This window comes from Salvia splendens, chromosome 13, assembly GCF_004379255.2.
Source record: "Salvia splendens isolate huo1 chromosome 13, SspV2, whole genome shotgun sequence".
NCBI lineage: Eukaryota > Viridiplantae > Streptophyta > Magnoliopsida > Lamiales > Lamiaceae > Salvia > Salvia splendens.
In genome coordinates, this window is record NC_056044.1 from 22346622 (window position 1) to 22362715 (window position 16094).

The following is a 16094-nucleotide window of genomic DNA, read 5'->3' on the forward strand; positions in this document are numbered from 1 at the left end:
GCCAGCGGCGCGCACGGTGGCGCGCCCGCTCTCGGCCAGTGTCTCGGCGCCCGTCTCGGACAACCAAGCCATCCGGCGGCGCGAGCTTCTCGGCTTTGGCTTTACCTTGTGACCATTCACCATAAAGGTGGGCGAGTCTGGATCGCTCCCATGGAGTTCGACTGCTCCATTTGCTCTGATGGCGACAATGGTAAAAGGGCCGATCCACCTCGACCGCAGCTTCCCGGGCATCAATTTGAGTCTGGACTGGAAGAGAAGCACTCTCTGGCCCACCTTGAGTTCCTTCTTACGAAGGTTCTTATCATGCCACATCTTCGTTTTCTCTTTGTACCACATGGCCGAATCATAGGCATCAAGGCGGAGCTCTTCAAGCTCCTGCAGCTGCAACTTCCTCTCCTCAGCACCATCTTTGGCATTCAAATTCATTTCTTTTACTGCCCAAAAAGCTTGGTGCTCCACTCCCATCGGCAGATGGCACATTTTCCCAAATACTAGCCTGTATGGGGACATTCCGATAGGAGTTTTAAAGGCAGTCCTCTAAGCCCAGAGTGCGTCCTCTAGACGACGGCTCCAATCTTTCCTCGTGGGATTGACCGTCTTTTCTAAAATTGCCTTGATCTATCTATTTGATACTTCGGCTTGGCCATTTGACTGCGGATGGTAGGGTGTGGATAAGTGGTAGTGGACTCCATACTTTCGCATCAAGGCTTCGATGGTTCTATTTACGAAATGAGTTCCCTGGTCAGAGATTATAGCCCGTGGAACCCTATATCGAGTAAAGATGCTTGACTTTAAGAATTTCGCCACTTCTCTGGACTCACACGTCCTCGTCGCCTTTGCCTCAATCCACTTGGACACATAGTCCACCGCCACTAGGATGTAGAGATTACCCTCAGAAGATGGGAAGGGTACCATGAAATCCATCCCCCATACATCAAATATTTCACATACAATTATGGGGACCTGAGGCATCTCGTCTCTTATAGAAATTCACCCAGTAAGCTGGCATCGAGGGCACCTTTTGCAGAACTCGGAAGCGTCTCTGTGGATGGAGGGCCAGTAGAAGCCGCTGTCAAGTACTTTCCTTGCTGTTTTCTTTGGCCCGAAGTGACCGCCACAAGCTAGTGAGTGGCAGTGGACCAGTACGTCCTCTTGCTCCTATTCAGGTATACAGCGTCGGATTACTTGATCCGCCCCCATCTTCCATAGGTAAGGGTCATCCCAATAGAAGTATCAGGAGTCGCTCTTGAGTTTCAGCCTCTGGGCTCTCGTAATCTCTTCACTTCCGGGCAACTCACCCGTTACCAAATAATTGGCCATGTCAGCAAACCATGGCTCCCTCTGCGTGTGTTGTCCCTTTCCTTGGTTGGCTTGATCAACCCTCTCTACCCGGTTGATCCACTGACATTCAGATGTCGACTTTATCAGATAGAGATGCTCTTCAGGGAAAGCGTCAGAGATGGCTTCCTCGTCGTCTTTTTGCAAGATTCGGCTCAAATGATCTGCTACTCTGTTCTCGCTCCCCTTTTTATCGACCGCCTCCCAGTCAAATTCTTGTAAGAGGAGGACCCATCTAATAAGTCGCGGCTTTGATTCCTTCTTTGCTAGTAGGTATTTAATGGCCGCATGGTCAGTATACACAATCACCTTCGAGCCTAGCAGATAAGGCCTGAACATTTCAAAGGCGTAGACCACCGATAGCATCTCCTTTTCGGTCGTGTCGTAATTCTTCTGTGCTTGATTTAGAGTTTTGGAAGCATAGAAGATTACGTAACTCTTTCCTTCAATCTTCTGACCTAACACTGCCCCCACAGCATAGTCACTGGCGTCGCACATCACCTCAAAGGGTTTACTCCAGTCGGGGGCGCGTATAATTGGAGAGCTTATCAGTCTATCTTTTAGCAGCTGGAATGCGACCTTGCAGTTATTGGAGAATTCAAACTCCACCTCATTCTGGAGCAGCCTCGTCAGGGGCTGGGCTGTCTTTGTGAAATCTTTGATAAATCTTCTATAAAACCCAGCGTGGCCTAAAAAGGCTCTGATCTCCTTCTGGTTAGTGGGATACGGGAGTTTTGCAATGACAACTATCTTCGCTTGATCGACCTCTATTCCCCTGCTCGACACCACATGCCCTAGGACAATTCCTTCGGTAACCATAAAATGACATTTCTCAAAGTTTAAGACCAAGTCCTTTTGACGGTATCTTTCCAATACTCCGCTCAGGCTATGCAGCCCTTGATCGAATGTATCCCCATAGACAGTGAAGTCGTTCATGAAAATCTCTATGCAATCTTCCAATAAATCATAAAAAAATGCTCATCATGCATCTCTGGAAAGTTCCTGGGGCGTTACAGAGGTCAAATGACATCCTCCTGTAAGCGTATGTGCCGAAAGGGCAGGTGAACGTCGTCTTCTCTTGGTCTTCCGGATTCACCGCGATCTGGAAGTAACCACTATAACCATCCAGGAAGCTGAAGTACTGCTTCCATGCCAACTTCTCTAACATCTGGTCAATAAAGGGTAGAGGGAAGTGATCCTTCTTCGTAGCTGCGTTCAGCTTCCTATAGTCAACTCACATTCTCCATCCCGTGACTGGCCTTGTCGGAATAAATTCATTTTTCTTATTTTTTACGACCTGGATTCCTCCCTTCTTTGGTACCATGTGCACTGGGCTGACCCAGTTGCTTTTCGGGATGGAGTAGATAATTCCGATCGAGACCAACTTGACAATTTCCTTAAGCACCTCTTCCCTCATGTTGGGGTTGAGCTTTCGTTGTTGGTCGCGGTGTGGTTTGGCTCCTTCTTTCAGTCGGATATGATGCATGCACAAGTCTGGGCTGATGCCCACCAAGTCTGCCAGCTTCCAACCGATAGCCTTCTGATTTCTTCTCAATACTTCCAGCAATCTTTTTTCCTGCCCCTGGGTCAAGTGACTGTTGATGATCACAGGCTTTGTTTCTTCCTCCCCCAGGTAGGCATACTTTAGATGTGCTGGAAGGGGCTTCAACTCCTTCCCTGGTGTTGGTGTTTCTTCAAGCAGAGGATTTTCTGCCACTTCTCTTTCCAATGGCTTGCCTTGATCAAGCCGCTTCTCTAGGCTGGATACCTGAGCTTTCCCACTTGACCCAGCTGGTCTTGGGCGCTCACAAAAATCTATCATTGCTTTCACGATGGCTTGGTCGTCCATTTCTCCGATTTTCATGGTCTCATACCACTCTGCAACTTCTCTCTCGACTTCTTCATCAGCAGCGGAGTCAGTGAACTGCCTCTGTAGGAATTCTTCCTCCAAAAATTCCTTTACTAAGGGCTCAGTCACATCTACTGAGTACAAGTTCTCACTGTCTGCTGGCCGTTTCATGGCTTCATCAACATTGAACGTGAACTGCTCTCCATTGAAGTCCACTCGACTCTCTTGCTGTCGGCTCTGTCATCTTGATTATAGAAAAATCGGCAGGGTATAGAAAGTTATTCACCTTCACGATCACGTCTTCCAAGATTCCTTCTGGGTGAATACACGATCTATCGGCCAACTGTATCATTATATCAGTATCAACTAGCTTGGCCTCCCCCAACTTCTTGTAAATCAAGTATGGCAGAACATTAATCGACGCCCCGAGGTCGCACATCGCGTGCTCCACCTGGATATCTCCGATAGAAATAGGGAGCGTGAACATTCTCGGGTCGGTCTTCTTTGAAGGGAGATCACTCTGCTGGATCACTGCGGATACATTCTCATCTGTAATCATCCTACCCTCCTCATTGACCTTCGCCGCCAAGTAATCCTTGATGAATTTGCTAATCGGGGGCATCTTCAAGGCCGTCAAGAGTGGCACCTTAACCTCCACATCTTTGAACATACTCGTCACGTCAATTGTGGCATCTCTTTTCCTGGTCACCATTCCACGGTATGGATATGGTTTGACCTTTTCTGCTTCCGCTTCTTGGCTTTCATCTAAGGATTCACCTCTCACTTTCGTTTTGCCTTTGTCTTTCCCTTTTGCTTGATCAGGGGAACTAGACTCTCCTTCTTCATTCTGGCTTTGTCCGGGTATACCCATCGGAGGTACTGCAGGTGGGCTAGGGTTTTGGTAAACCATCCCTGACCTTAGGGATACTTCACTGATGTTTTCACGACCAGGTGGCTGCACAGTGGCAGGGATTTTTCCTTCATTGCCCCTTAGCTCTCCCAGTGACATCGTAACTTAAGACAGTTGCTTCGTGAGCATATCCAACGCCACCCTTTGCTCCTTCTGAGCCTTTTGAATTTACCGCATCGCATCATTTGGCTGGTGTGGGACCATCATATCTCCTAGTCTGTCGTTGGGGTGCCGATTATAACGTTGATTCGGCTGCCCCCTAGCGTGGTTGGGTTGTGAGTAGTCGGACTGTCCGTAATGCTCTTACTGGTATTGCGGCTAGTTGTGTTGTTGGTTGCCTCTCTGGTGTGGCGGGACATAACTCACCATCTGGTTGTTCGGTTCCCTTCCCTGATTACTTGTCTGGGGGCCTTGTTGTCTGTACCCCCAGTTTCTTTCATTCTGTCTACTTAACCAGTTGGGTTGTCCTCCACTGGACCAGTTCCCTTGAGATCCACTTGACCAGTTCTCCTGGCCGCCCTGCGTTCTGTTCCCTCCGTTGCTGGATCTTTCTTGGTTCCGAGCAGCCCAGTTGGGTTGCCCTTCAGAGGGTTGTATCTGCTGTGTCGATGGTTGAGGCGGATGGCTTTGATTCTGATCAGTCCACATGAAATTTGGGTGGTCTCTCCACGGTGCGTCCCTTTCCTCTCCCTGGATCCAGTTACCATTTGCATTCCAGTGGCCGACGGCATTCACCTGGGGTTGCGGCTCCGCCTCAGGGGGAAACTCGCAATAGTAATAGTGGTGCTCCTCGGGCGGCGGCGGTGGCGACGCATATTGCTTTTCCTTCGGTGCAGGTGGTGGAGGCGCTCTAGACTTCTCGACTGCCTCCAGCAGCTTCTTCTCCATTTGCTCGAATCGAGCCTCCAACTTTTCATCACTGCGCGCCTCTGCTGCGTGCGCTGCACCCCTTCTGTACTGGCCACGGGATGTCTCATACGACCGCTTGGCTTCTATCTATCTCTCTAGTATACTCTTTGCTTGGCTGAATGGGGTTTTTGAGAAATCCCCCTGAGCTGCTAGGTTAAGATCGTTCTTGCTGTCTATTGTGAGTCCGCCATAGAAAATTGAGTAGATCTCCCGCTCTCCCAGCTTGTGGTTGGGGCATCCTTGGAGCAACCCTTGGGATCTATCCCAATATTGACCGAGGGGCTCATCATACTTCTGTCTGGCCTCGGTAATCTCCCGCTTAAGGGCACTCGTCTTCGACGCTGGGAAGAAGCGATCTAAGAATATCATTCAGAACTCGACCCAGGTCCGATTGATCCCTCTGGCAACCTCGATAGCCAGGCTCCCGTACCGCCTTTCAAGACGAAGGGAATAGCCTTCAGCCTATAATCTTCGGACGTGGATCCAGCCGGCACGGGCTGAATATTACAGTACCTGCAGAATTCCTCTAGAAAGGCGTAAGGGCATTCTTTTGAAAGGCCATAGAAATGGGACAAAACGGCTAGTACTCCTGATTTGATTGCGATGGTCCATATCCCAAGAGTGATGGTGATGGCATGGGTTGGCTCCTTTTCTTCATGCGCGTGTAGAGAGCCAATTCATGAGTCGTTATCGATGAGGGTCATCTCTACTTTTGCTTGTTCAAGTGGTGGTGGTTGGGGTGGTGCGTTTTGTTCTCCTTCTTCTTCGCTGGTCAGTTGATCAGCGGCCACTGCTGCTGTTAATGCGGCTCTGTATCCCGTGGTAACAACACCGGCTTCCTGGACTCTCCAATGAGCATTAGTGTCTCTGTATATATGAGGATGATTCCAGTGCCCACCGCGTTGGTACCTTCTCATAAAAGAAAAGAAAAACGAATGAGAAAAGAAAGAAACAAAAACTATTCACACATATGCACTACACACAAACATAGAATAACACCATGCTTCCCCGGCAACGATGCCATTTTGGTGGGCTTGGGTTTCGCGTTCGAGTGGATCAAGTTATATGGAAGATAACTGAAGCGGATGGATCAGTTAGCAAATGTCGTTGCCACTTGATCAAGGCGTTCACGATCTCGCTAGCCACCAATGCAATTTATAACTCCCAATTTTGCACTACTTTAACAGTAAAGCGGCAAGTTCGGGGTCGATCCCACAGAGAAACCAGTGTATCAAGTGTGTGAGTAGTGAACAGGGGGTCGGCTGCTGCCACGCTTTAATTTTGGGAGTTTTTAACAACTGATTTTACCTTAGGTATAAAGTAAACTATCTACTGGATCAATGTACTGCTAACTACTGGATCAAGTAAGTGACATGCTGGAATAAAACTGACTACCTAGGCATGCGGAGAAAACACAAACACTTTGTTATTCGACATGATTAAACACTGGATCAAAATCTAAAGAGAACTTAAATTAGAACAGTGAATACGAAGGCGAAAACTAAACAACTCCAATTTTATACCCAAAAATCAGAACAGTGTTGCAAGCATACAGAATACAGAAAGATTGATTCTTTAACTACAGAACAACTCGATATCAAACTAAGCTAATAACTTCCGGAAATTAGAAAGCAAGTAGAGTCGAGAAAACTCTCGGATGGAAATTCGAGACAACGCCGAACAGATATCGAATACTCTGTCACGCTCCCTCTCTCTAGCTAACCATTTCTCTCGCTATCTTTAGAACTGGGAAACTAAACTAAAACGTAAAATAAACGTAAAAGGAGATCCTTTATTATGGTGGCACGTCCTCTATTTATAGGCACTTCACACAATCTCCAGCAGGATAACGATCTTGGCAGAGGATATTCGCTCACGCTGTGAGCGAGCAACTCATCGATTGCCACGTGTCTTCCTTCTAGAATGACGTCGCTTTTCAATAACATATTTATGACCCAGCTCCGTCCTTGCGCCTTATGTATCAGCACGTGTCCCTCTTCTAGAACGTCGTCCTTGCTAACAGAATGATGCCCACCATCCAGCTCATTAGCCTCATGTGTCCTCCTTCTAGAATCCAGTGGTCCCCGTCCAACTGCTTGATCACTCCCTTTGATCAGTTCACCCGATTTTTTACCTTTTTCGCCTTTTGTACCAACTTCATCAACTTGTCCTTGTTGCCTTGGTCAAGCCATATTTCCGCACATTTAACACTTGTTTTGCGCGATAACTGACCAAGTATAGTAACATTTTACCCACTAAACCGATGCATGAAATATGCCTTATCAGATGGTTGGATTAGGATGTGCCTATGTTGTCTAGTATTGTATGTTATTTTTCTGGAGCCTGTTAATGCGAGACAATCCTATGTTGCGTTTCCTTCTAATGATTGTGATTTTACATGTAGCTTAATTATAGTTGTGACACTGGCTCTAGCTGTTCTTGCTGTTGCTACATTTCATTTTTCTGATGCGTTACCAACTTTACCACATAACTTGAAATTTCCCGGATTAAATAAATGTCTGGCATTATTATATATATATTTACCAAAGGCACAAGGGAAGAACAACATACGACATTGAAAGAAAGCAAATAATAATGTGACCTTGGGGGACTGTTTATTTATTCAACTTCTTCTTGCAACTTGCAAGCCAGAGATTACAATGCGTCCATGTCTGTGCTTAGGGCAAAGGACACTCGTCTATCTTCCATATTTCATTTGCATACTGGCCAATGGTCCGGTCACTGCTGAACTTTCCGCTTCCGGCAGTGCTGAGTATTGACATCTTTGTCCATTTCTTCCTGTCCCTGAAAGAAAAAATTGTGAAAACTGAGCGAGATTGGTTTATTGAACTTCTTACGACATAACATAACCAAATCCAGAAAACCAAAGCTGAGCAGCTGGGATACTATGTCAGAATGAGGGTGGCAGGAAGGAAAGATGGAAAATTTTGAAACAGTAGTTCGAAAAAATGAGAAACATAACATGGAGCAATGTGAATCAGCATTTTTGAGAGAATAGATCAAGGAACTCAAAACCCTCACTACCCTAGAACAATTTTTTTCTATAGTACCCCTATAAGGCTATAACGCATTGTATATAATTTGCACACAAGGAAGATAACATATAAACAGTTCCAAACTCTCTTCTCTTTACAATCTAACTACTCCCTCCATCTCCAAAATTTTGGCACGAGTTTTAAAGTAAAATTGTAAAGTAAGAAAGAGGTAGAGAGAAAAATTAATTAAAGTATTGTTAAATCTATAAAGAATCACCCTTTATTAGAGAGAAAAAACTTCTAAAATTAAGTGCATATTCTTGTGAGACAGATTAAATAAGAAAAAATGTTTATTCTTGTGGGACGGAGGGAGTATGATATAAATCAATTAATTAAGAAGTACTAGGTTTGTAGATCGAAGAATAATATATACTCCCTCTGTCCGCCATTAGGAGTCTCATTCCTTATGGCACGGGTTTTAAGAAATGTAAAGAAAAATGGGTGGAAAAGAGTTAGTGGAATGTGAGTCACACTTGTATATATTAGTTTAAAATGAAATGCGGGTGGAATGAGTTAGTGGAATGTAGAACCCTATTATCATTTATGGTAAAAGTGAACCGACACTCCTATTCGCGGACGAACTAAAATAGAAAAACGGGACTCCTATTCGCGGACGGAGGGAGTAACTTGCAAGATGTTACAACTTACTTGCTGGGCATCCATATAGCTGGGGAAATCATAACCAACAAGAAAATAATCACCACGGGCAAAGCCAAAGTTTCCCTCAAGCGAGTCGAGGAGTGGATTATAATCATAGCTTCCAAATGCTCCAGATTTTATGAACTGTTTGGCCTCTTCAAATCGTGGATCTGGCTTAAACTACACAATAAGAGAGAAGAAACGTCATTTCTGAAATTACTGAAGATCCTCTGTAAGCAGAAAGACAAAGGGATGGTGTACTATTCTATAGACAAAATGTTATAGGGTTCCATCACACATGAGAGCATCCAGCCATAGTCTAGTCACAAACTCCTTCTACCACATCATCAGCACTAAAAATCCTTCTGCCACATTATCAAAACAAGCAAATAGCATAGCAATAGCCTAACCACATCACTCAAAATTATATAAAACAAATAATTAACAATCACACAAAATACGGAATTAAATTTAGGACACAGATACAGGAAAATCCAATTATATTATTAAAATTAAAAAAAGTACATTAATTAAAAAAATTACATTATTTAAAAAAATTACATTAATTAAAAAAAACCCTGCCTCCGTCTCACTCCTCGTCGCCTCTGTCGCCGTCGCCCCCCAACCGTGCCGCGGCGGCATTCAAATCGGCTCGCATGCTCACGAGCATTGCGTGAAGAAAACTCTTCTCCTCGGGGTCAGTTGTCGTCTTCCAATCGGCTAAGGTCTTGGCCATCTGAGCCTGCGTTTGTTGACGCGCGAAGAAAGCGAGATCGGCTGTCGACTGGCCAACAGGGGGATGCCGACTGGACCTCCTGGGACCCCCCGGCGACCCCCTCGATTCCCGTTGCGCCCGCCTTTGAACAGCCGGGCGAGTTCGGCGAGCGAACGACGGAGGGGACGGGAGCTCCTGAGCACCCTCGGGGAGGTCTTGGGAACCGCCGCTGCTGCCGCTGTAATCACCGGTATAGTTCAGTCGCTGCTTCTTCGGTCAGCCAACGTCGACACCTGCCCGGAACTTGTCGGAGTCTGTCAGCACCTCATAGCAGTTCCAGTAGGTGAACTCCTTATAGAGCCCGGGCACGGGGAAGGCTTTCTCCGCTATCCTCCTGCATGCGGAGGGCGTTGGCGTACAAGCCCGAAAATCGGGAGACCCCAGCCCTGATTCGATCCCACGCCTTTCGGCAATCTTCCCCGTTACGTGGCCTCCCCTCCGGGCAAAATGCCTTGTAGACTGCCATCCCTGCCTGCCATCCCGGGCATACTACCCCCGGCTGCCATCCCGGGCATCATCTGCTGCCACAGGTACATGTTGTAGTACCCGGGCATCGGACCCATCCACCTCCCACGGGTACCGAGGCAGTTTGAGACCCGCTCCTCACTGGAGTATCTTCGTTGTTGTTATCCATTTCGCGTTGTTGCTCTTGTACAGAAATTAAGATAGAGAGAATACTCGTTAAAACAAGCGGTGCAAATGAAAATGACGTTCAAATCGCGTATATATAGTGTTTCGAAAATTAAAAAAAAATCCGGTCCGATCGCTCGCCGATCCGGAGCCTGCAATGGCGGCCAGCGGATCGGCAAGCGCATCGGCCAGCGCTCGGAAATCGGCGTGCGCTCGCCGATTCTTTTGCTGAAATTCGGCTAGCCGGTTACAATGGTTCGGCGAGCAGACCGGCTGCCATTGTGGATGCTCTCAACCATCGTGGATGCTCCCAGTGGATATAAACATCTCATTTCCCGAAACATGCTCCAACATTATTCTGTATTTATTTCCACCATTTAAAGGAACTTTTTTGTAGTCGGTTCATTTCTTATTTCACAATTCGTTAGATGAAGGAAGATAAAAGGTTAAATAACTAATCCAGCATCAGTTTTGTGCGGCATTGATCTTTGTAGGATAAATGTAGGAGTTTGGTCTCCAACTAGCTAGGTAGAGTTGCATTTCATAAACTGGATAGCGCATATATGATTTAATACAGTGGACATGAACATTTACCAGTCCTTGCTCTCTTTCTTTACGCAACCGAGGAACTTCGTCAGCTGTTGCACCAAAAAGAGAGAAATTTTCTTGACCAATTTCTTCTCTGATTTCAACATTAGCTCATCAAGGGTTCCGATAATGAGGCATCCATTAAGAGCAAATTTCATGTTACTTGTCCCACTTGCCTCCATACCAGCTGTACTTATATGCTGTGATAGTTCACTTCCCGGAATAAGCACCTCAGCTACAGAGACATTGTAATTGGGCACAAAAATGATCTGAAATAATGGAAAATTTTGATAAGATCCGAAAAACAATTCATATAACAAGCAGTCACTGGAAATATTAACACAGACATGTTAGATATTGCTTTAATTACTCCAGAGTACCATTTTGTGATTAGTTCAACTATATGAGATACTCTGTATATAAGAGATTTGGAAGTAAACTGGAATGGACTACATAAGAAGCCATCACATTCGCTTCAGTTTTAACAGGTATTAGAGATATAGAGGGAGGATACCTTTAAAAAGCTATTGACTTCTGGATCAGTGTTCACAACAGCCCCAACATCACTTACTAGCTTAACAATTCTTTTAGCATTTGTATATGTTGCGAATGCTTTTCCTCCAATCATGATGGTACGAGGTGTTGTCTTTTTACGTTCTTCTGGGCTCATCTCCTGCATATAAAAAACTTATTTAAAGACTATATACAATCTTAATGATAGATCAGTGGGCAAAGAGAAAAGTAAATAGTTGCAAACTAGAATGAGCTCGCTGAAGAAAGTATAGGCGAGAATAGGTGAGAATGACTAAGTCCGCCTACTATCAACGGAAACTGGGATCAAATAATTCATAAGTTGGTATCAAAGAACAGTTTCCAGAGTAGCAAAAGTTTGCCTCACCTTCAATTTCTTGTACCTATAAACAGCACCCATAATGTTCATCAGCTGCCTTTTGTACTCATGGATCCGTTTGATTTGAATATCAAAAAGTGAGTTGGGGTCAATGCTAACGCCAGTAACCTGAAGCACGTAATTTGCCAACTGTTGTTTGCTTGCCAATTTCGCTGATTCCCACTCAGCTGGGAGTTCTGAATTGTCCGCAAACTTTGGGAAAACACAGTCAATGCAATGGCAATCCAACAAGAAAGACAGCATCTAAAATATGATAACTGAATACTGAATGGCCATATTAGAATACTTACTTGCCGTAGATTAACCAATAGGTCGAGATTATTAACCCATTGCTAAGTTTTTAACCATTTAGTGATAATACTACTAAGCTCGGGGTTGCAAAATTTGAGCCATCGGCGGGGAGTTATACCATTGGTCTTGTTCTGAAATTTGGTAGGCCATACTTTGACATAATCAGAGAACAACTCAGCCTTCAAGATGTCACTATGAAGCTGAGCAACTCCATTCACCTGCAAGAATAGGGAGGACAGACTCATTTTCTAACTTTTATATGCTCAGGATAAAAATGTAAAGAATCTGAGCATCTTCAAGCAGGATGATACATATGAATAATAAAATCATCAACTTATAACTGAAAAGCCTTGTACATTGATGATTTAACATAATCATACATTTTATGCAGTCTGGTAGTATTTCAGTGCACCACCCAAAATTGAATTGTCTGAAAATGAACTTTGTGGGTGTGATGGGTCGTATTATAATCTATCTGAGAATGCTGTTAAAATAATACAAGTCCTTTTCAATATATGTATATACATATACATGCACAAATGATTAGAATGAATAAAAACCAGCATAGAATTAACTTAGTTACGATTTGTTAGAAAGCAATTTGTTATATCCAACTAACCCATTTTAGTTGGGATTGTCTATCTTGTTTAGCAGAACGGTTATCTTCTTAAATAGGATATACAAGGCCACAATATTGTATGAAAGAAATAAACTCAAGTTCTTCAGAATATGCAGCTTTTCCAAACTGAATCCTGCTTTATACATGGAAAAACAGAGTCAAACTCTTACCGTATGAGCTGACACTACTGCACTACGCACAAGTTTGCCATTCGCACAACCGGTTTTTGTTGGTTTTTATCCAAAATACGCAGATCAGGAATTTTCCCTCAAGCTCAGGTTTGGTTGACTGTATCATTTTGATAAACTGAAAACGGTAGGACAAACACTACTTAAAAGTTAAGTTGCTGCATGATTACAAAAGGACTAGGTTTAAGGTATAACGGACCCTCTTATCAATTTCTTCAATGATTTCCATATGGCGGGGAAGAAGCTTCCACATGACAGTTTGTGACCATTTCTCCAGAGCCTCAGGCAGGACTGTATGGTTTGTATAAGCTATTGTCCTGGTAGAATACAGTGTTATATCTACATGTCACATGACCACATCAGAAGGAAATAACATAAATCTTGAAATTAGCATACAACAATATGCTTCGCCAGGCAAGAAGCACCTGTTGGTTATATCCCAAGCTTCATCCCATCCAAGGCCTTCATCATCCATCAAAAGACGCATCAGCTCCGGTATTGAAAGAGTTGGATGTGTGTCATTCAGTTGTACTGCGACCTTAGAAGGGAACTCAGACCACAGGATCTTATCTCTTCCACCTAATCTCTCCTTAAATCTAGTAATGATGTCCTGAATGATTGATACCGCTATTAATTGAAAGATTTAGTTCTTGGTGAAAATAATCCAAGGGCATTAATCTCTACTGATCTAGAATGTAAGGCACTCTTTACAATAAAGTAGTGTCTGCTCAACAACATCTAGAAAACTTTCTGATTAAAAAGATCTGAACATGATGTGTTAACATTACATGGACCCAAAGATCTTTGAGCCTTTGCATCAGAACAGGTTAGATCTCTCACTCATTGGAATTGTGAAGAAAACTTAAAGTATTAACTATGAATTTCATAGTAAGGCCAAAATTATCCAGAGACATTGAATTTCAAATGCCAAACATGCTAGCATACTTGGTAGTCAAACTTTTTTGAAGTAAACTCAATGAAGATAAAATGAATTCATAAATGCAATGAAATAATGTAAAGCAACTAAAGATGCCAACAAACCTGGAGTGATGCACTGCACAGGAAATACTGCTGCTTCAGTCGTAAAAGTTTGCCATCTTCAGTAGCATCTCCAGGATACAGAACAGCACAAATCTGCATAAACATGTATCTTGCATAAGCATTCAGAGGGGCTTCATATTATAACTTAAAAAATGAACTGCTCTTTGCCTGCTGAACCCTTGAATGAAGCAATGCAGCTGATTCATATTTTCCATCGTTGAACTCAAATAAATTGAAGTCCTCAGCCCTAGCTTTGGCTTCCCAGAGGCGAAGGCTGTTAGTGTCCTTTGTTTTGTAGCCGGGGATTGGTACATCATATGCAGCCGCTTGTATGACCTCTCCACCGATCCATTTTCGTCTAAAATGTTTCCAGAAACAAACACATGATAGGTATTTGTGAAGAAATACAAGAAACAAAGGTTCATTGTATCCACAAACTAATGGTATAATAGTAAAATAAAGAAGCATTTGTCAGTTGCACTTACGATCCATTAGGATTGATCTCAACTTGACCAAAAAATCTTATAGGGAAGACAACATCATGTCTAGGAATTTCCCATGGACTGAACTTCTGCATTAGTTAACCAGGAAATGAAACACTACTATTATCCGAAAGAATATGAGCTAATCTAGAATGAACAATGTTAGGATTATGGTGTCAGCAGACCTCCAACCAATCTTCAGCGATTTCCTCTTGGCCTGTTTTTGTCATCAGTTGCTTGAATAGACCATATCTGTACCTCAGGCCATATCCCCATGCAGGTAAGCTCAAAGTAGCCATTGAGTCAAGAAAACAAGAAGCAAGTCTCCCAAGACCACCATTACCAAGTGCAGCATCTTTTTCCTGTTACATTCAATTGAATTCAGCTTTATCTTATATTGGAATGCAAGTGTCAAAAGACTATTCAGGAGCTTACAAAAAACAACATTCAACAAAACAAAACCTAACACCTTACCTCTATGATAATCCAAATTGAGTTGAACCAAGTAAAAAGAGCACACCACCATGCCAGGGTTACTCTTGTGAAAATCTTGCTAAATGGCCATATTGGCACATGATCTTTTTCATGCAAATGAGTAATTTTATCCAATTACCTGCTCAGTTATTTCCTCAAGTGCATAACCGAGTTGCTTCAAAGCATTAGCATACGCATCTTGCACATCTAGGTTTCCGACTGCATTGGTCAGAGCACGACCTTGGAGATATTCCATGGATAGATAGTATGTTTGCTTAGGATTGACTTTGTGATAATGACTATACGTGTCATTCCATTGCTGTGATATTGTTCAGAAACAACAGAATAGTTTATATTGAAATGCAATACAACATACGAAACCATATTCTAGAATTCAAATATGCATTAAATATAAATTCAAGCGATTCCTAGGATATCAACTGAAGTTATGGTTTGAAGAACCTCTCTCAGGTACATGAAACTACATGATAAAGCTCATAAAATTCTATAATGCAGAATTTATGTCCTGAATGCATGAATTAACGATGAAATCCTGGAACGACCACTCAAAATTGAATTACTACCTTGATCAGTTGATCACGAACGCTTTCCGCCGTTGCATAGAATGCTTGCTCCGGCTCAAACTTATAGGGGGAAAAGTGAGGGCTATAGTGAGCATGATAGTTGATATTAGACGCAATTGCAGCTGGATCTTTGGCCTGCGGATTTGCAACCGGTGGAATCTTCTCCAAAATTTTAATCCTATCAGTCGTACTACCGTTCGCCTTCACCGCATCAGCCATGCCTGCTAGGCTGCTAGTTCTCACTAGCTTCTAAAGATCACCTGCAAAACAATGAATAGATTGAACAAGCGGATGCTGTATTATACAAGTGCATCAAAAAAAGGTATTTCACGTGCTGAACATAAAAAATTTCAGAAAACATTAGAAGTCAGTGATATTCGCAAACCGCATTATTTTCCAACTAACTTGCAATAGAAAACACAAATTCAAACTGGCATACTGATACTGTGCAAAAGAATTGACGATAATATAGGTAGAAACAGCATATTCCGTGCAATTGAAGTAAATGCTTAAAAAAAATAAGTGATCTAATTCTAGCTGAAGACGACAATGTAAAAATATAAAATAACATAAAAGGAAGAAAGAAAAAAAGCAAGCTCATTACTCGATGGTCGCTCCAAATCTGGAAGGAAAGCGATACAGCTACCGTGATGATGCAATTGAAGCTGAAGCTGGAGGAAACAAATTCGAGCTATTTATGATATGAGCGAGATATTTTAGGGAGAGAAAGTGACAAAAAGCGAAAAGGAAAAAAAGTGAGATTGTGGCAATAAATATCAGAGATAGGAATGGCCGAATGGAGAAGACAATG

At 43.3% G+C, this 16094-nt stretch overlaps 1 protein-coding gene and 1 pseudogene across 1 annotated transcript; both read right to left on the reverse strand.

Moving 5' to 3' along the window:
• Nucleotides 1-1233: 1233 nt before the first annotated feature.
• On the reverse strand, nt 1234-4196 carry LOC121760704. Its single transcript, XM_042156337.1, has 4 exons — nt 3474-4196; nt 2660-3424; nt 2353-2506; nt 1234-2132 (listed from the first exon to the last, which is right to left on the reverse strand). The coding sequence occupies exons 1-4, from the start codon at nt 4194-4196 to the stop codon at nt 1234-1236; spliced, it is 2541 nt and encodes an 846-aa protein (XP_042012271.1).
• Nucleotides 4197-7596: 3400 nt separating this feature from the next.
• LOC121761555 lies at nt 7597-16094 on the reverse strand (annotated as a pseudogene).